This window comes from Mastigoproctus giganteus, chromosome 5 (assembly GCF_048544385.1).
Source record: "Mastigoproctus giganteus isolate SK-2022 chromosome 5, ASM4854438v1, whole genome shotgun sequence".
Lineage (NCBI taxonomy): Eukaryota > Metazoa > Arthropoda > Arachnida > Uropygi > Thelyphonidae > Mastigoproctus > Mastigoproctus giganteus.
In genome coordinates this window covers 168,471,894-168,494,548 of record NC_143579.1, presented here as the reverse complement: position 1 = coordinate 168,494,548, position 22,655 = coordinate 168,471,894, and the positions used below count along the sequence as shown (strand labels likewise).

The following is a 22,655-nucleotide window of genomic DNA, read 5'->3' as shown; positions in this document are numbered from 1 at the left end:
TTTATAACATAGATGAAGCAGGACTTTTGTGGAAACGAATGCCTAAAAGAAGTTTCATATCGAAAGACAGAAAAAACATGCCAGGTTTCAAATCAGCGAAGGATCAGTTGACTTTATTGTTGAGTGGTAATTAAACTGTGGGGGGTTTAAAATTAATACTCCTTTTAGTTTATTTGGAAGAGGGCCAAAGTTCAACTCAAAATCGACACATTTTTCATAATTAAATTCATCAATTAAATTAAATCGATTTAGATTAATTAAATTCATGATTTTAATTGGAATTTTAAGTTTAATTTTGATACGTAAGTAGTTACCACATAATTATATACATATGTAATGCAGAATATTTTACATGTACAAATATTTGAATATTAAATATTTTGACCAACATTTGTGCATCTTTTCACTACCGTTTATTATTGATTAGGAAATATCCTATGGCACTGACCACCACTCACAAATACATATGTTACCTTATGGGAATGCAGCGCTCGCTTAGCGTGGATTCACTTAGTGCTCTGTTTTTCCAGAATACATTATCAGCATTAAGCGGGGGTCACCCCGCTTAACGCTGATTGTATAACTGCAAATGTATTTGCAGTTATACAATCCATAGCTACCTCCCCTGAATCCAAGGATGCTTTCATAATTATGGCTAAAGTTTGCTGACCTCTCGCTACCTCTGTTAATATATAATTGGATAGATCCATCCACACTAGGGTGCTTTTTTTTATATTTAGCTTCAACAATTTCTCTTCCACTTTCTTTTCTGTTATCATTAAGGCTTCCTCATGTGTAAATGCAGATGTTGAATACCAATTCTGTTTATCAGCAACCTGAACAGGTTCTTCCGCAGTTAAATCATTCATATCTAGTAGATCAATGTGATTCATCCCCTTCCTTCTAGCGTTCACATAAGTAAAGAAGTCTTTCCTGTTTATCTTTACATTATTTGCAGTGGCCAAGACTTGCATATTATTTCAAAGCAAGATGGGGCCAGACCCATCTTGCTTTGAAATTGTTTCTTCACTGTTCATTCTCAAGCACAGTGGTCCCAAATGCCATCAGTTTTGATCAAAAAATATAAAACAATTATAAATTATGCATATTTGTTTAATAATTGTTTTAAATGAAGTGTAATTGTAACGTTTATCCATAATATGTACTGAAGGGATGATGTAAGTTTTACATTACCCATTTGAAACTGAAATGCTGGACCTCAGTTTACAAAGGAACTTTGTTTGTGCATTTCATTTTTCCAAAGAGAATCTAAATATATATCTTTCCCCATTTTATTTCTTCAGTTATTTTAGCTATTTTTTTTTTTAAAGAACTAATAACTTGAATAATTGTGACTTTATAAATGACAAATTACACTTTGTAACTTTCCTCTCTGCTTAAGTCCAGGTTCTATCATTGGACTAAGTACAAAGATAAATCACCCATCCCTCTTCTAATATGTAATTGTTCTTTTTAATTAATACAAAAATAAAACTATTGGAATTTCCAAAAGAATATTGAAGATGTTTTTTTTTTTATACAAATGCTATATGAAGTTTTAATATTTATATTTATTTTAATTTCCTATTAAAAATTGGTTTGCAATTAATAGATTAAAAGATGCACAATTAACAAGAAGGAAGGATATTTTTCACATAAATTTATAAATATTTTAGCAGATATCAGTAAATTAATCAATCAAGGAGGGAGTTCCTTTCATCTTTTTTGAATTTCTGAAGGTATTATTATTAGTAGTAGTGGCACACGATGCAAGAAGGCAGATACTTAAAAGATTGTATTTCCATAGAGAACACTTGAAGCAAAATGTTCACCTCAGAATATTCACTGGAGGCCCCTATATGAGGTGGAACAGAGAAAACTAAGGAAAACACAAACTTAAACACAACACACCCTCTTAGTCTTACATAAGAATACCAAACACAAAATGTAAATTTTTTCATATTGGCCAAAACTTTTATTAATTTTGCTGAAAATAAAAGTTTTGTGCAACGACTGCTTGTTTTTGATTTTCTTGAAGGACAGGGCATTGAAATTTGCAGTCAATACTAAGTTCAGAAGAGTTATGACTGATGGAAATGAGGCTAAGCTTCTACAGAATGATTTTGACAGGCTACATGGATGGTTAGAGAAATTGTACAATTTAATCTGAATGTAAATTTTGATATTTCAGAAATTATAATCCAATAACTTATATCATAATTATCAGTGCTTAACCATACCTTTATATCTAGAGAGAAGGAGGTTATAGTTCCATCATACATCAAGTGATTGAGATCACTTGGATTATTATAGCCAAGCATTAATCTTGAAAGGATCCAAACATGCGTGATTCATCTAGAGCCCCGGTTACCAACCTGTGGGTCACAACCTCCAAGGGGGGTCGCCGCAAATATTTATATAGGAAATTTCACCACGAAGGTTTTCAACACTTATTTATTTCAATATGGCTACACTGCAATATTCCACTAGTGGTTGTAACACTGATTTTTGATAAATGAAAGGAAGTGACTTACAGTCCACTGCAGTGGATATTTAAAAAATATTAAAAATCTGCATGTTCATACATATTAAACATTTTATATTATTTGCTATGGGGAGTCTTTAATATTTTTTCAAATTTCTGCTGTGGCGGACCTTGATTCACTCACTAAAATTAAAATATACAAATGTAGTATATTTGTATTCTAATGTTACAAAGTAACTCTTTGTAACATTAGAATAAAATTCTATGTTTCAAAGAGTAAACTGAAAAAAATATTCACTACGATGCAAAATTCAATATCAAAATTCATTTTTAATCGGTGTCTTGATGTGTGAATAACAGACCGTTTTAATTTAACAGAAATAGACCCAATCTTAGAAGCCACAAAACTAACCATTATGGAATTGAAAGACACCCCTGCTAATCATTTTAAAAATTTCCATCTACATCGTGCAGGTGAATATTCAGATGCTGTCGCTTTTAAGACTATGATCTATGATAAATACATAGACACAGTTATTACCTACCTAGAAGCAAGATTTCTATATATGCCAATCATTTCCTGTTTCTCAAGAGTTTTCAATCCAGAAAGCCATGATCGAAATGAGGCTTCTGAGATTCTTTCTGAGCATTATTCTAAAAATGGAAGCCCTGCAATTTTAAACTACGAAAATAGTAAACTAGAATGGGCAGTTGCATCAAAATTGTTTAAAGGATAGTCATACAAAAATCTAGAGACAAAAAATAATGCTTAAATTTTCATCAACACCACAGCTCAAAGAATCTAGCAAGTTTAGCAAAACTAGCTGCCATTGGCTATACCTGTAAGCAGAGTTGAATGTGAAAGAGGATTTTACATTCTAAAACAAATTAAAACCTGTTTAAGGAATCGCATGAAGCAGAGTACACTAAATAATCTGATGTTGATCTCACTAGAAGGGCCGGCGTCTCCGTAGCCAGGTGGTCAGGAGCAGTAGCACGTAGCACACGCTTCTTGATTAGACCGGGGTTCGAGCACCAAATACGGAGGATGCAGAAAGGTCAGGGAATGACCACCGCATATCCCCGGAGCAATATGACCTTAGTTGCTAATGCTCCTAAAAACCAAATAACAAACAAACTAGAAGGGCCACCAGATCCAACAGACTTTGATTATAAAAAAGCTAGAGACAACTGGACCTCTAAGAAGAAGAGAATTAATATATAAAATGTTAACCTTGAGTTAAAATCACTAAATTGAATATTAATAAAATCGTTTTTTTTTTTTTTAATTTGTTATTAAAAAATTATTTTTAAATAAAAAGTATCTTATTTGTTAAATTTAGTGTTTATGTATTGTGTTGGAATTTTAATTTTTCAGTTAAAAAAAATAACACTAGCCAATATTAAAATTTTTTTCAATGTTGTTGCACAGATTATCATTAAATCAATATAATGTTAAATTATGCAATTAATATTTGCTCTGAATTGCTTAAGTTACATTTATAAATAACAGAAAATTTTCTAATATTGCAAAGTATTACACTTCCCCTCCCAGCTACTTCATAATTCCACCTGGTTGGCAAAGTTTTATGGGGAGAACACTGGAACAACTATACACAGAAATAGAGCGGGCCAGTAAATTAGAATGTCTTATAATGGGGGATTTTAACGTCCCGGATATTGACTGGAACTTGTGGGTTAGTCACTCACACACTAGCAAGACTTTTGTGGATTTATTGAATGATTGTTCTCTACAGCAGCATGTTCGAGAGGCAACCAGAGGGAGTAATACTTTTAATCTAATTATCAGCAGTAATTATTTGTGCACTAAGAATTTGCAAATAAAGGAACCACTAGGTGGCAGTGATCACAGTGTACTGATGTAAGATTTACTTAAAAATGTAATTACCATCAGGAGTAAAGGGAAGGGTTTTTGCTTTCGTAAAGGTGAATAAAGTGGTTCAGACAATTTTTAAATTCTATACAGTGGGACCAACTGATGATGTTACCATCAGCAAATTTTAAATGGGAAGGATTTAATATTGGAAGCTACTAGGCTTTTCATATTAACTAAGAAATACTGTTCAAGATTTAGGACTAAATGGATGTCAGATGAACTAATGAGACTCATGGCAGAGAAGAAAAATTCATGGGATGCATATAAATAATCAAGCGACACAGAAGCCTACGGTAGATATAAACTTGTCTGTAATCAAATCACAAAGGAGGTAAGCGAAGGCAGATTACGAGAAATCTTTGGCAAAGGATGCAAGGAAAATTGCAAAGAGTTCTTTACTTATGTATAAACTCTAGAAGGAAAGGGATGAATCAGATTAGTCCACTTGATATCGATGGTTTGACTGTCGATGATCCTGCTCAGATAGCTGACAAACTGAATGAGTATTTTGCATCTACATTCACACGTGAGGAATTCTGTAGGGAAGTGGAGGACAGAAGCTTATTAAACTCTAACAGGAAGCTTAATGATTTTGTAATAACTGAGAGCAAAGTGGAGGAGAAATTGTTGAAGTTAAATATAAGAAAAGCACCTGGGGTGGATGAAATCTACCCAGTTATATTAAAGGATGCGGCAAAGGAAGTAAGCAAACACGTAGCAATAATTATGAGGCCTTCCTTGGACTCAGGAGAGGTATCCACTGACTGGAGATGTGCAAATATATCCCCAGTTCACACAGGGGGTTCAAAGGGTGACATGAGTAATTACAGACCTGTTAGTTAAACTTCTGTTCTGGATAAAGAAGCATTGCAGGCTAATCTAGTCAAGACTACAGCAATGGTTTGTTAAGGGGAAGTCTTATCTGAGCAATTTGATTGGATATACTATGATGTGGTTACAAGGGAACTGGATGCAAAAAATAATTTTGATATCATATGCTTGGATTTCAGGAAAGCTTTTGATACTGTTGTACATGGAAGACTACTGTACAAATTGGAGCAGTATGGCCATTAAGGGTAAGTTGCTACAATGGATAAAAGGGTGGTTGAGTGGGAGAAGACAGAGTGGTAATTAATAGACACTTCTCTTCATGGATTAATATTATTAGTGGAGTCCCCCAGGGTTTGGTGTTGGGTCCATTGTTATTTTCAGTATTTATCAATGATATTGATTAAGGTAAAAAGGTAAAGTGCAGCCATTATCAACCTACTGCAGAATGGAAGTCTCCTCAACAATTCATGCTGAGGGAAATGGACCATAATCTGCCACGCTGGTCCAGTGCAGGTTGGCAGATCGACCGTATTCAGCAGTCAGGGGCTTGAACCTCGGTATACTCAAAGAGTGTGTGCTACTGCACTCCCGCTCCTGACAGGCTTAATATCCAAGTTTGCAGTTAATGACAATATGCTGTTACATTATGCTACTGTTAACAGGATCTGGAAGAGTTGGGCAGATGGGCTGAGAAGTGGCAACTGAAGTTTAACATTGACAAATGCAAAGTACTGCCGATGGGTAGAAGTAACTCTAGAGAACATACGAAATGTGTGGTAGAGAATGAAAAATACCTGAGGTAATTGTGCAATCAGTTATGAAGTTTTTTGAGCAGTGTAGACAGGCTGCCAGAGCAGGTCATGGGATGTTATCAATGATATACAGGAATTTTGCTAGTAGGGAGAAGGAGGTGATTATTCCTTTGTATAAGGCTATGGCTTGAGTACAGGTCTGGAGGCTTAATTTGAGAAAGGATGTAGAGTTGCTAAAACGAGTACAGAGGGCAACAAGATTGGCAAGGGGAATGAAGGGGTGCTATTATCAAGAAAGGCTTAAGTCCTGCAAATTGCAGCATCTGGAGACTAGGTACCTGCAAGGTGATCTGATTGAGGTGTATAAGGCCTTGAATGGGTTGAGCAGGCATCAGTGCTGATGATATTCTTCCTCTTGCTCAGATTACAAACCTGAGTGGCATAAATTCAATTTAAGGAAGGACAGCTGTAGAAAAGATATTCGAAAATCTGTTTTTAGCCAGCGGGTGGTTGATTGCAGGAAAAAACTTCCATGTCATTGTGGAAGTTGATAGCTTAAATAAATTCAAGGAACAACTGGGTAAACTTTTAGAGCGAATGGTTGTGTGAAATAGGATTGTTTTTTTTTTTTTTTTTTTTTTGATGCTGTATAAGCTTGCTTTCTTACATCATATGCCTCTACTAATGCTAATGCTATTCATCACTGCTCCACCTTCTCATTTTTTCAAGTAATAATAAAGAGTAAAAGTATTATATCAGTTACTGTAAAATGTGCAATAAAAAAAAGGAAAACATACCTTCTTAATAAATGGTGATAACACCAATGCAAATAAATTTGCTTATTTCTCATGTGCATGACTATGTGTCAGATGCTTTTAAATTTTTACAAATATATATAATATTCTGCATTTATTTTTAGTCTATCGACACTACCTTTTATTCTCTCTTATATTTGTATATATATTTTGACATGGTAACCTTTCTGAAAGGTTATAAAAAAATCTCTTTTCTTTTATCTATTTTATGGTGTGTTTATGGCACACTATAGCATCAGTTGCTTTTGTGCCAGAAAAACAAACAGAAGACTTTCTCATATGCTATTATGGGATGAGTTGGATGAGATTTGTGGGTATTTGCTACAGAGTGTTTCATATCATGTGGGTTGTACTTCAAGATGAATTCAGGACCTGAATATAATGAAAAACACTCATTATAAACACATGTCCGGTTCTGAATATTTGTGGACCTATGGTTGTTTGAATTTTTAAAAGTCGCTATAGCATTTTAAAAGTGGCTATAGCGTTTTCAATGGTAAAATAATAATATAATTAAAAAAAAAGAATAAACAAGCACATACCTGATATGAATAAACATTTTACTAGGTATGTCTGCATATTCTTATTTAATACCATTAATTTCATAACATAGTATACATAACATCGTAAGAGCTTCCATAACATTGTATGTGCTTACATAACATAGTAAGAGCTATAAATGCAAAACTAATACAGTAGGGCCTCAACTTACGATGACATCAAAGTCCGATATTCTCAGGAACCGATATACCATCCATACGATCTTTTATTTTAAGGACCGATGATATTTGCTGGTACCAATGGCTTTCCAATATAGCTGGAATGATACGTGGGTGGAAATATTCAGACGCATGCTGCAGGGAACATCACTCATACGATTGTTTCAGATCTATGATGATCTAAAACTTCACGCTCCATCAACCAGGCAGTGCTGGTGCGCTTTGAAGATTAAAGCCAGCAGAGGCTGGTTCAAGAATTTAAAAAAAAAGGGAGGCAAATATCAAAAGTGTTGAAAGGCATGAGAAGGAATCCAGTGCTGATAATAAAGCAGCTAAGATCTTTAAAATTGAATTCCAAGAGTTAGTTTATCAGGAGGGTTATCTTCCCCAGCAGGTTTTTAACATTTATGAAATCGGCCTCTTCTGGAAGTGAATATCCAGGAACACTTACATCACTAAGGATGAGGCTAGTTTACCTGAGCATAAGCCTATGAAAGATAGGCTCACTTTTCTGTTGGGTGCCAATGCCTCTTGAGATTTTAAGCTGAAGCCTTTGCTTTTGTATCACTCTAATACCCCAATAGTATTTAAACAACAAAAGGTCAACAAATGCATGCTGGGAGTGTTTTGGTGCAGTAACAAGAAGGCCTGGGTTACAGGATATGTCTTCGATGAATGGGAACTTGAAGTTTTCTGTCCTTCAGTGAAGAGTTATCTTGAGAAAAATAAGCTTCCTGTGAAGGCACTGCTCCTGCTGGATAATGCACCAGGCCACGATCCCAATCTTGCTCAATCTCTTCAGGTACAATTTGACTTTATTCAAGTCAAATTTTTGCCACCCAGCACCACATCTCTTCTTCAACCAAACCAGCAAGTGATTGCAAACTTCAAGGAAATCTGCACCACAAAAATGTTCACAAGTTGCTTTGCAGCGGCCTCCGGTGAAAATGCACTCACCCTCAAAGATTTTTGGGGGTCGAAGTTCAACATGCTGGACTGTGTGAGGCTGATTTTAAGTTCTTGGAATGATGTTTCCACCAGGTGCTTAAATTCAGCCTGGAAAAAGATCTGGCCTTTAATTATTCATAGCGTTGACGGATTTGAAGATGACGGTGCTTTAACAAATGATATTGTCACTCTTGGTAAATCAATGGATCTGGAGGTTGGCGAAGAGGATGTGAAAAACCTTATTGACGCTCATGGGTGTGAGCTAACAACAAAGGAGCTACAAGAGTTGGAGAAAATTATGGAGAGCGACACTGTACTTCAGGAAGCTACAAAAATAGTCGTCAAAATCAGTCCATTTGGATAGTTTCTTTGCCAGTAGCAACAAAAGACTGAAAAGATGTGTGATGCTTGATATAGTCACACCACCACTATGCCACCATTGATTTCATCAGCTGTGCACTTCGTCTTTTTTTTTTTTTTTTTTTTTTTTAAGATGTTTTATGACTATTTATTATGCAAGAAATACCTACTTTATGTGTTGTTGGGGAGCAAATTACAGGAAATCAAATGTTTCAACTTACAATGGGCTTTGTGGAATGAATTACCATCGGATATTGGGGCCCCACTATACTTCCTCTTTTGCATTAAATTCCATATCCATTTGGAAAAAATGGATATGGAATTTAATGGCCATTTGAATCCAAAATTCAAATGGCCATAGTTCCATAACTTTTCAGAATTGAATGCTAATATGAACTTTTCATATTTTCAGGTCCTGAATTGAACCTATATTTTGTTCTCTTCATTTCATATTATGTTTAATTTAGCTCCAGATTCAGTTAGAATAATATCAGCCCAGAACTATGCAATTCATTATTTTTCTGTTTTTTACAGTAAAATGTCAATAAAAAGAAACATAATTGGAAGAATATGATATAATCAAAGTGATACTGTTAAGGAACTTGAAATTTAGTATCAAAAAAAAAAGGTCACAGCAAACGAAATAAAAAATGATCAAACATTATTTTAAAAATTACTTTAAAATACCTATCCGAATATACAGGTAACCCTCATGTAACACGGTAGTTAGGTTCCTATATAACAAAAATACACTATTTCTTTAACAAAACTAACAAAAATACACCATTCTAAATTTCATGTATCTTCTGCTCTCTTTAAAAAATCAGTAATATGGGTTTGTTTGTTTTTGTTTGATAAATCTTTGTGAATTTCATCGCATGGAACTAAGAATTTTTGAAGCTCCCTTTTGAACTTTAGGCTCCTTTCATTCAAGAATCTGCATTCAAAAAATAAGATTCTAATTGCTCGGCTAACTTTATGCCTTCCCGTATGCTTTTTAGTTTAAAATTTGGAAGTTTAGAATTTTCATCTTTGCTATCATCCTCTGAATTGATTTGGTTTTACCTCCAATGCCGTTTCCACCAATTCAGCTTCGCCAGCCTCCTTTTCTACTAGTAATTCTTGAACATCTTCAGTAATCATGTTTTTCTTTTTTTTTAAGAGCATCGGCAATGAAGGCCATGTTACTCTGTGTATATTATCTATAAATTGGGTGTGTCCTGAGGTAGATTTTTTGTTTTGCTGGACGAAAAACCTGAGTTTCTGGAAGAAACAACCATGCTGCCCTTGCCTGAGCCCGACTGACTCAGCCATGTTGTGAAAAAGACCCATAAAAATTCCTCCCGTCGTCGATGGGATTCAAACTCAGGCCTTTCCACCCAGTGTGGGGAGGAGGGTGATTCTATCAACTGTGCTACCCACGAGGGCTTCAGTAGTCATATCATCAAAACCTTCCCCTCCTACCAACATAGTAAGTTCTACTATCGCACCGATTCCTTTTTCTGCAGTTCGACCATGTTTCCTGAATGAACTAACTCTGGCCATACATTTATCGTTGACAGTTTTATTTCTTTCAGCGATAAAGCTATGATTCAGATACAGTCCACAATTGAGAAATGTTTCTATGCCTCTATTACTTCAATAGATTTTGAATCAATTTTTTTTTCTAAAATCCATTGTAATGATTTTCTGATGTAATGAGTTTTAAAGGTCGATATAATGCCTTGAGCTAATGGCTAAATGAAAAAGTTGTATAATTAACACCAAATACGGAGGATGCGGAAAGGTCACAGAATGACCACCGCACATCCCCGGAGCAATATGGCCTTAGTTGCTAATGTTCCAAATAACAAACAAAGTGTATAATTAACCCAGTACAACTGTAGTGGTAGTAGGAGCATAACTTCAACGTATGGATGACTTAAATCTTTTGGATGGCCTGGTGTGCTATCCATAGTAATAAAACTTTGAAATCTAGATTTTTCCACAAGTTCAGGGATTTCTCAATAATTTTTTTTTGACTAGCGAGTCAAGAGCAGGGGTTGAAAAATGGCATCCAACATAATAGCAGGGTTTTCCCTGTACAAAAGCTCAAAAATACCGTTAGAGGTCTACTGAAATTCTCTAACCATGTTAGAACTAGGATTGCCGCAATTTATCAAATGTGTTGTAGAAGTAGTGTTATACGGGAGTTGCCGGTCATGTAAATGTGCGAATTTTTATGTATAAGTTATTATTTTTTTAATTAAATAAATTCATTTTTTTCACAATATTTAAGAGTCCTTTTCTTTTATCTTAATACATTATAACAGAATTTATTTAATCTTACCTTATGTTCAATTTTTTGGAAAATTTGGCTATCCAGAAGAGGTCTGACATTAACTATTCCGGATAACTGACGCTGTACTGTAGCATATTTTTTTTTATATGCTGCAAGTTGGCTTAACCAGTATACTGTTCAGTTAGATTTAAAACACTGTCTCATAATGATTTAATTTGGATGTTTTTGGAAAGTCAACTGGATTCAAAGATAAGAATGCAATATTATAAATGTTAGGAGTTAGTACTTTGATCACACATTTAGTGCACTTCTACAACACATGTGCAGAGTAACCATTTATTTTACTTGGAAGTATGCCAAACTCTGTGATAGACTTTTCTGTAATATTTATGATTCAAGTGGACTGCAAATACCATGGGAGGTTGGGTATAAAGGTCAAAAATGAAGTTCCAGTTTGACATTCAGCAGGGTTTATTTAATCTAAACTTCCTTTCAGATGTCATGCTTTTTTTTTTTTTTTTTTATATCACTTCATTTAATTTTTTGCTCAAAAGATGGAAGAGAAAGAAGCAGCAGCAGCAGAGAATCTTTATTGCAGTAATAATAATATGCATAATATGCACAAAATACAGTTTATGTTGCAATCTACCCCTCATGGCCAGGGAAGGGAGGGGTGTTTGAATTTGATCATATATACTCAAAATAATAAATAAACATGAACCTCTTCTATCCATTAGACTACCAGTTTAGTTGCTAACAGTAGTTGTTATAATATCTTGATTTACAATGCCAGTTAGTCATTTTCACATGTGCATTAACAGACTAAACTCAGTTCCTGGTTGAAACTTTTCATTTCATTTGAAAAGTCTCAATCAGGAATGTAATTTATTATCTTTGTAGTTGCAGAACTCAAGGAGATATCGTGAACAAACATATATTCAAGAATAGTTTTGATAATGTACAACAGATGACATATGCAATTTTTTTTCCCTCTCTTAACTCCATGGCAAAAAAGGCCCCAGAACAAAAATATTTAATTGAACAAAACAAAAAGATAATTAATTAAATTACTTTTATAATATATAAGTGAAACAAATATCTTTAAAAAATAATAAAATTTCTGCTTATGCTGTGGGATGGCTATATACTTGTAGGGTCAGAGGAGTTTGGTTTATTGCATTTCATAATGACATCACCATATGATACTTTGGAAGGTGGATCTGAATTACAGTTTATAAAAGTTGGTAGTTATATTTTTTATTGCTGATTAATCTTTTTGGCATATATTTTATAGTTGAATCTATATTTTAGGCTGTTCTTCATGAACACCATTACAAGCAACCAGCTGTCTTAGAAGTACGGCCACGTTTTCTTATTCCTGACACTAACTGCTTTATTGATCATCTTGAACTCATACAAGATCTTGTATCTGCATCGCAGTTTTGCCTTGTTGTGCCACTAGTAGGTGAGTCATTTTTGTTCTTTTATGATTATTCACTGAGGGGCAGAACCACATATGGAACTGTCATACTTTCCATTTAATCAAAATTGTCTTTTTTACCTGAAAGATTGCATTAGCAAATGAAGTCAGTTATTGTTTTCCTTATTTCCTGACATTAGGATGCAGTTTCTTTTGATCAATTGGTAGCTGAGAATTACATAGAAGGTGTTTTAAATTATACCCATCATATAGGCATATTGATGGGGGAGATAAAATGTTTTAATTAGAAAAATCCATGTATTTTTAATCCTTATTGAGGAATTTGGAAGTGTTGTTGAGGTTAAAAAACTATACATAAATGTTGTCGATAATAAAACAAAAAAAATTTGTAAAAAAAAAAAATTAACTTTTTTTTTTTTTTCAATGCTATTACTCTATTACTTGATTCAGTTTCATCAACATCTGAATTCAGGGAATGTTTTCGGTTTTGGCTTATGTAAGCCCATATTGTCTCGAACCTTGTTGAAACGTTGCACTGCCTATGACAATTTCCACAATTACTGTAAAATATAAAAACAGCTAATGTAACTTGGAAACAAAGTTACCAGATGGCAGCACATACTGTAGTGTATGCAGACAATCTGAACATATATGAATGTAATTTGTTGACACTACTCTTCCGCCTCATTGACCTATGCAGATAGATCACCATGTCAAAAGAACATATAAATATACAATCAGTGATCACCGAATTTACCTAATAACCTACCTAATACCATGTTGGGCCACCGTTCACATGGATAACAGCTGCTATTCACCTAGGCATTGACTCCACTAGATGTCTGAAGACTGAATGTAGTAAGGATCTGCACCCATGCTTCCTGCAATGCTTTTCACAGTATCGAAATATATGATGGTTGCATGTCCATACACTGCATACCTCATTCCAAACCATCCCACAGGTGTTGAATTGGAGGCCACTCAAGGTGAGTGATATCTTTGCTGTGTTCCTTGAACCACTTGTGCACAGTGCAGGCAGGTCTGATGATATGCCATATTATCATCTTGGAAGGTCCTGTTTTTGTCTAGAAAAAATGTAACATGGCAGGGTGTACATGACCTTTAAGAGCTATCAGTAGACCTAATCAGTGAAACATTGGTTCATACACACCAGAGGGTTTTAGTTTTTCCCTGCAAACCATGCCCCATATTAAGCAACCATTGCTACCTCCCTGGATAGTGGGTCTAGGCACAATAGGTCCATAGACTTGTGCCACACAGTGTCAGTCGGCATGTTGCACCAGGTATTTGGACTCATTCATTTTCAGTCTTACAGTGTCCAACCAGCATGTTGTTGAAACCAGAGCATTTGCCATTGACGATGATCAGTTGTGACAAGAGGATGTCTCTTGGGTCGTCTGTTATGGAATTCCATAAGTTTGAATGTGCAGCACACTGTCATTTTGGATATTGTTTTTGCATTCTGTATATTGTATTGTATTGTATTGTGATGTTGAGCCTGTACAATGCAATGTACTCTTCACTCACCATGAGCATCCACCTTGCATAATCCTTTACAGTTCTGTCAGCAGGAGATGGTTTCACTCCTTAAACATAGTGGGCTGTGAGCAACTGACAAGATGTGCCATATTAGATATGGAGGCACCCGATGCATGAACTCCCACAATTGTGCCCTTTTGAAACTCTGTGATACCTTTATTACGTCCCATAACTGCTACTTTATTATTTTGACTTGCATGACCAGATGCAAATTACCTGCTCTAGTGGACAAGACTGTTTGGCTTTTTATACTGTGAGCTATGTGGCATAGTCCATTACAGATGGGGTAGTGATCACGTGTGTGTAATACCGAAGTAAAAATGAAAAAATTTAAAAGTGTAATATTAAATATGCTGGAATAGGTGCAAAGATTTTAAGAAGGTAACAACTGATACATGGTAATTGTCAGATAAAATCTGAATGGATAAGTCTCAGTCAGATGATTAAAAGTGGTAAAACATGAATTATGTTCATTTATGAAATCAGGACATTTGACTAAAATGTGACAAATTGTTAAAAAGGTGTAATAGCTCTTACACATAGAGGGATCATCAGCAAAAAGGAATATGTGAAATGACCTTGTCCTATGTGAAGGCAAACAAGAACAACTTCCTCTTATGATTACTGCAGACCAGACTACCATAGTTTTATTACAGGCTTCATCTGATATGATTTGTTTGTAACTTGTCCATGCCATGACTGTGGCTACTGGGGGTGAAATCAATTACCTGCTTGTAGTCTGTGATCAGAGATGATTGTGTCCTATGTGGAGGTAAGCAAGAACAGCTTCCTTGTTTGGTTTTTATTATTACTAACACCAATTTTAAAAATAATCATAAGGAGCAAATGCCGTAAGCATACCACTACAAGTATAATTGGTCCATTAAAATGTACTTTTAATTTTTGCATAATATTATACTTTTTGCTTTTAGTGGCATTCATAATTATGAAAAACTGAAGCTTCTAAATGATGTTAAAAGTTAAAATCAAGCACTACTGAAATATTGATATTAACAGGGGGGAAAATGGTATTTTTAATGTTTGCTAATTAGTCCAGTTTATCCACCATAAGTTGTAATTAGTAAATTTTGAACTCATGGATATGAAAAATTTTATTTAGTCAAAATACTTTGAAAAATATTTTTTGTGGTTTGTTAGTCTGCTGGGGTTAGTCCATTTAGCTAACTTAGCCAAAGTGTGAATAAAGCACAAACAATCACTCCTAACTTGGTGGGAATTAAACCTAAGCCCTTTTCACACAATATGGAAGAACAGTTATCTTAGCCACTCTGCTAGCTGCAAGGACGATATTTAGTAGGTAAAATTTTCAGTTAGAGATGGATTAACAGGTGAAGTATTTTTGTCAGATTTTATAAAATAATGTTGAAAAAGAGAAATTTTATTTCCATAGATAAATGATTCACAATTTGCTAAAGCAAAGACTAAACAATAATTAATTGCTAATTTTTCTTAGTCTTGAATGAACTTGATGGACTAGCACGAGGTTCTAAGGGTAACCTACATATATCACCTGAACATGCAAGGAAAGTAGCTCAGGTTGCACGAGAAGCTGTTTTGTTTCTGGAGGCAAGATTTACTTGTCGTGATCCACGTCTGCGAGCTATGACGTCTAAAGGCTCCATTCTGGATACAATTAGTTTTAGAAGCGAAGATGTTAGTGATAATAAGGTAAGTGTAGGAGATTCATATTAAATTTTAGTTAAATATGCAATGTGCTCAGTAAACCTTTAATACAGTCAAAGCTCTTTTTAGTATCCCAGCATATTATAAATGACCAGTTAGGTCCCAGCCAATTTCCCATAAACCTAATGCTATTTTATATCCATTATAATGACCTTGAAAGAAGAATGTTTTCTATATACCCAAACATTTCTGCCATTCCAGCTTGTGTTTTACTTTTATATTACGATATTCACATATCAAAATGAAAGAACTTTAATTTACTGAAGTTAACGGCAAGCTTGCAGCCTGACTGAGAAATCATTCATTGGTGTAATGAAATTAACTTAGACTAGAAGTTCATATTATTATACAGTTTTTATAGACTGTTTATTAATGTGGGTGGTTTTCCCAATTATGGAAAAAATTAAGATTTTAAAATCATGTAGATAATGGAGTTTGTTGTAAGATTAATATCGGAAAATGCTTCTGCAGGTAATATCAGAGCACAAAAGGCAAAGTATCCAGACCTTGGGAAAGTACTCCTGGAATGGCTAATGATGATTACAAAAACGTTCCTATAGATGGAAATCTTTTAAAAACTAAGGCTGAATCATTTGTACATTGGATGGATAGTTCCAGAAATTTAAGACTCTGTGTGGGATGTCTTTCGATAGTGTGTGACAAAAGTGCAGTCATCAACACTGAAGCTATGAAGGCATGGAAGGAGAAGCATTTAAAAAATGTTTTTATGGACATACAACCAGAATAACGTTGACAAAACTGGATGTTTTATTTACGTTTCTACCGGATAAAATGCTTACACTTAAAGGTAAGAAATGTAGCGGTAAAAAAAAGGCAACACAGCGGGTTACTATTCTTCTAGTGGCAAACATGTCTGGCACAGAGAAGCTTCCTCTCTTAATCATTAGGAAAGCCCAGAATCCCTGATAACTTTAAAGGTTTGAAGATAATGGTGACTGTGTATCAAGCAAACACAAAGGCTTGGATGTTATCAAAGATCTACAAAGACTGGATTAGAGACTTGGGTCACAAGATGAGTGGGGAGAATAGAAAATTTTGCTGTTTATGGATAACTGCACCCCTCATTGCCAAGTGAATATCATGTAGTCTGTTCAGTACCTGATATGACATCAGTTCTTCAGCTGCTTGATTAAGGTGTAATCTACTGCTTTTAGAAAACTTTTTAACAAAATTGTGCTAAGTCTCAAATAGGAAGATACAGTGTGAAATCGACACACTGCAGGCAATGTTACTGTTTGAGCATGTGATGAGGTTGACAAAAAAGTGATTGTCAACTGCATCAAACATGCTGGATTTGTCCCTTGAATGGTTTGAGCAGCCATGATGTGTACTCAAAATGTAAAAATCATACCTGGTATAAGAAGGCCATGCTTCTGTGAATGATGATTAACTAATATCCCAAATGTTTTTTGGGGAGGGAGGTGAACAGTGTCTGAACATTCCTGGTCCTGTTACACTGATCTACTGGGAAATGCCACTGAAAAACAATAGGAAAATTAATAACACTTGATCCACAGCTGCAGAGGCAATAGGTTCCAAAGATTCTTAACAAAAAATTATCCAGACTATGACCATACTACTTGATTATGTTGGCTCCATTAACTTTTGTTGATTCTGCCATATGCATGGCACAGAAGGCAGTACGAAGCTGTGAACTAGCAAACTTGTAATAGGTTATTTCTCAAGAAGTAGCACCTTTAACCAACCATTCTGCATTGTATAATAAGTTAACATTTGTAGAGACATATGATGCAAGAAAACAAGCTTATACAGCTTCGGCCAAAAAAAAAAAAAAAAGAAAAAAAAGTTCATCTATCAGTACCCTCTACTCTCTCTTCTGTCACCCCATGAAGTTACCTTCCATTTTCCATAACATTGCTTCCTCTTGATGCTTGACTTACCAGTTGCCTAGACTGTAATAGTTATGCAGGAATTCCCCACCCTCCGTACTATCAATGACAAGGGTATCTAGTCTCCTTTAAAAATTGCTGATAACTGCAGTTTACACCATATACAGTTTTTTTTTTTTTTTTTTTTTTTTATGGGACCTGGCATTGTGCATTATTCAAACCAGCAGAGGTGTTTATATTTCAGTGACTGGTAAGTGTGAATAAATTCTCTTTACACTAGGTATCCTAATGAAATAATGAATTAAGCAAAATTATAGGCTGAATTGAATAGCCAATTAGAGAGACGAGAGCTGTAAAGCAAAAATGATTAAATTAATATATAGAGTAATAGTCAACATCAGATATGGGTGGGCAATTTAGGTTTGAGAAAGGGTTAGAGAAATTATAAAATTAAAATCTTATGTTTGCTAATATCAGATTACACTACCCAACATGATTTTTACTTCCAGCAAATCAATTGTTGTTTTATGTATAGAATTTAAAATCAGTCATAAAAATTACCTATCACATCTGTTTTAAGATATAGATAGATTACACCGGGGGGGGGGGGATTCACAGATTAAAGGTTAAAAGTAGCCACAGGCACAGGTGAAGATGATCCTTCCACTACTTCTATTAGAATAAGCAGGAGCAAGGGGCACAGGGGGTTTCAGTGACTGACAGCAGTCATCGTGAAACAGGTGGGTATAGGCATCGTGAAACAGGTGGGATTTACTCAAAGAGTAACTAAAAATAAGAATAGGTGCATGTATTACCAATGCTAGAAGTATAGTAAATAAATTTGATGAATTTGAAGTGTTGGCCAAGACATCAAAGGCAGATATTGTTGGGATATCAGAGATATGGTGTCACACAGATATTAGGAATGAAGAATTGGAATTTGGGGAGTACGATGTGTACAGAAAGGATAGCCAGGATAGGAAGGGAGGGGGTGTTATGCTGTTAATTAAGAAAAACATAATATCAAAAGAAGTGCATCCAGTTGATATAGATGAACAGTGCACTTTTGAATCAGTTTGGTGTGACACAAGCACTGCGAAAGCAAAAATAAGAGGAGGAGTTCGTTATAGGCCTAATGACTCGAATGAATACAATGAACAATTGTACAGAAAAATAGTGTGGGCTATCAGTAAATCAGAATGTCTTATAATGGGGGATATTGACTGGAACTTGTGGGGTTGGTTCAGTCGCACACTAGTAAGACTTTTCTGGATTTATTGGATGATTGTTTTCTGCAGCACCATGTTTGAAAGACAACCAGAGGGTAATACTCTTGATCTGGTTATCAGCAGTGATCATTTGTGTATTAAGAATTTGCAGATAAAGGAACCACTAGGTGGTAGTGATCACAGTGTATTGATGTGGGATTTACTTAAAGATATAATTGGTCATCACACATCACACAACACAGCGGCAGCCCCCAAGGCACAAGTAGTTGTTGGTGACTCTATTGTCAGGGAAACATGCTTTGTAAAAAGGATAGGTGGAACAGGACCAGGGTATGTCTGCCAGGGGCAAAAGTTGATGACGTTGTAGAGCGGATATCATCTTTTAAGGGCACAAAAGGTGATATATTGTACCCATTGGCACTAATGATATTAAGAGTAGGAGACCGGCGGAATTACTTAACAAATACAGGTCACTGTTGAAAAAAAGCCATGAATTAGGATTGAATTTGAAAGTGTCTGCAATTCTGCCCAGACACGATAGGAGGGCGTATATGATGAGAGCCCTGTCAATCAATTCGGCCCTGGAAAGATTGTGCAAGGCTCAAGGAGTAGAATTTTTTTCAGCCTGGTCTGTACTTGTTAACAGGTGAGACTGCTTCTACAGGGATGGGATACACTTAAATAGAAAGGGTGCAAGAATGTTTGCTGATGCTATCGAGGCAGTGTTAGGTGGATCAGAAAACTGATAGATTGGGGGGATACAAGGACTAATAGATTAACAGTAGCCACTGGCAGAGGTGAAAGTGATTCTTGCACTGCTTCTATTGGAATGAGCCCCAGCCTGGAAAATAAGATGCAGGATATTTTAGAGACTGCTGGGAATCATTGGGGTACAAATAAACACATAGGTTGTGTTAGTGTAGCTAAGAAAAAGAACAGGTGCATGTATACTTGCGTGTACATCAATGCTAGGAGTTTAGTAAATAAATTTGATGAATTTTATGAATTTGAGGTATTGCTCAAAACATCAAAGGCAGATATTGTAGGGATTTCAGAGACGTGGTGTCACACAGATATAAGGAATGCAGAACTGGAATTTGGGGAGTACAATGTCTACAGAAAGGACAGACAGGATAGGAAGGGAGGAGGGGTTATGCTATTAGTTAAGAAATACATAAAATCCAAGGAAGTGAAGCCAGTCGACATTGCTGGACAGTGCAGTGTCGAGTCAGTTTGGTGTGACATAAGCATTGGGAGATCAAAATTGAGAGTAGGAGTGTGCTATAGGCCTAATGACTCTGATGAGTATAATAAGAAACTGTACAGGGAAATAGAGTGGGCCAGTAAATTAGAGAGTCTTATAATGGGGGATTTTAATTTCCCAGATATTGACTGGAATTTGGGGGCTGGTCACTCACACACTAGCAAGGCTTTTGTGGATTTATTGGATGATTGTTTTCTACATCAGCATGTTCGGGAGGCAACTAGAGGGAGTAATACTCTTGATTTGATTATCAGTAGTGATTCTTCATGCATTAAGAATCTGCAGGTAAATGAACCACTAGGTGGCAGTGAACACAGTGTGCTGAAGTCGGATTTACTCAAAGAGGTAACTACCAAAGGTCTCGGGCTTGGATCAAAGTACTGAAAAAACCTTGGGAGGTGCAATATGGCCACAGAATCCGATGCACCAACAACTACCAAAATCAAAAAAAAAAAAAAAAAAAAAAGGTAACTACCATTAGGGGTAAAGGGAAGGGTTATTGCTTTCGTAAAGGCGACTACAATGGACTGAGACAGTATTTAAATTCTATACAGTGGGACCAACTGATGATGTTACCAACAGCAAATTCAAAATGGGAAGCATTCAAAGAACTTATCTTGGAAGCTACTAGGCTTTACATACCAACTAAGAAATATTGTTCAAGGTTTAGGCCTAAGTGGATGTCAGATGAACTAATGAGACATATGGCAGAGAAGAAAAATGCATGGGATACACAAATTAACACGTGACACAGAAGCCTATGATAAATACAAGTTGATCTGTAACCAAGTTACAAAGGAGGTTAGGCAGGCGAAGGCAGATTACGAGAAATCTTTGGCAAGGGATGCAAAGAAAAACAGCAAAGAGTTCTTTACTTATGTAAACTATAGGAGGAAGGGGATGAATCAGATTGGTCCACTTGATATTGATGGGTCAACTGTTGATGATCCTGCTCAGGAAGGTAACAAACTGAATGAATATTTTGCATCGACATTCAGCGAGGGGAATGCCAGAGGTGTATTCAACTCTGGCAGTAAGCTACAGAATCTTGTATTAACTGAGAGTAAAGTGGAGGAGAAATTGTTGAAGATAAATACAAGAAAGGCACCTGGGGTGGATGGGATCTATCCAGTTATATTAAAGGAGGCAGCAAAGGAAGTAAGCAAACCCTTAGCCATAATTATGAGAGCTTCCTTGGGCTCAGGGGAAGTACCCATGGACTGGAGATGTGCAAATGTGACCCTAATTCACAAAGGAGGATCAAAGGGCGACACAAGTAATTATAAACCTGTTAGTTTAACTTCTGTTCCTGGAAAATTAATGAGAGCACTGGTTAAAGAAGCACTGCAGGATCATCTAGACAGGACTTCAGACACAGCGTGGTTTTGTTAAGGGGAAGTCTTGCCTGACCAATTTGATTGGATACTATGATGCAGTCACAAAAGAACTGGATGCAGTGAATAACTTTGATATTATATACTTGGATCTTAGAAAGGCTTTTGATACTGTTGCACATGGAAGACTGCTCCACAAATTCGAGCAGTGTGGCATTGGAGGCAAATTCCTGCTATGGATAAAGGGGTGGTTGAGGGGGAGAAGACAGAGTGGTAATCAATGGACACTGCTCATCATGGACTAATGTTATTAGTGGAGTCCCTCAGGGTTCAGTATTGGGTCCATTATTGTTTTCTGTATTTATAAATGATATTGATGATGGTATATCAAGCTTAATGTCCAAGTTTGCAGACAATACGAAGATTGGCAAGGTTGTCAAGGACGCTACTGACACTGTGCTACTGCAACAGGATCTGGAAAGGTTGAGCAGATGGGCTGAGAGGTGGCAAATGAAGTTTAACATTGACAAATGTAAAGTACCACATATGGGAAACAGCAACCCTACAGCAACGTATCAACTCTGTGGTACTACATTGACAGTGGTAGAGAATGAAAGGGACCTGGTTGTGGTTGTGCAGGCAGATATGAAGTTTTCTGAGCAATGCAGACGGGCTGCAAGAGTAGCTCATGGTGTATTGTCGATGATATATAGGAATTTTTCCAGCAGGGATAAGGAGGTGATTATTCCATTGTATAAGGCAATGGTCAGGCCACACCTAGAGTACTGTATACAGGTCTCGAGGCCTCATTTCAAGAAGGATGTAGAGATGCTGGAACGAGTACAGAGAAGGGCAACAAGATTAGTGAATGGAACAAAGGGGTGCTCTTACGAAGAAAGGCTTAAGTTTTGCAAATTACAGTGTCTGGAGACTAGGCACCAGCGAGGTGATCTGATAGAGGTGTATAAAGCCTTGAATGGTTTGAGCATGCTCAATGCTGATGGGATTCTTCCTCTTGCTCAGAATAATCACCTGAGAGGGCATAAATTCAAATTGAGGAAAGACAGATGTAGGATAGACGTGAGGAAATTTGCCTTTAGCCAGCGGGTGGTTGGTTGGTGGAATAGACTTCCATCCCTTGTCGTGGAAGTTGATAGCCTAAAT

The 22,655-nt window shown here is 36.0% G+C and overlaps 1 protein-coding gene across 1 annotated transcript in view; it reads left to right on the top strand.

The window, feature by feature from the left end:
• Positions 1-22,655, top strand: part of LOC150085823 (telomerase-binding protein EST1A-like) — a 228,408-nt gene that overhangs the window by 187,367 nt on the left and 18,386 nt on the right. The window contains 2 exon segments of the mRNA XM_090374707.1: positions 12,400-12,553; positions 15,564-15,778. Coding sequence (XP_090230833.1) covers positions 12,400-12,553; positions 15,564-15,778 — 369 coding nt within the window.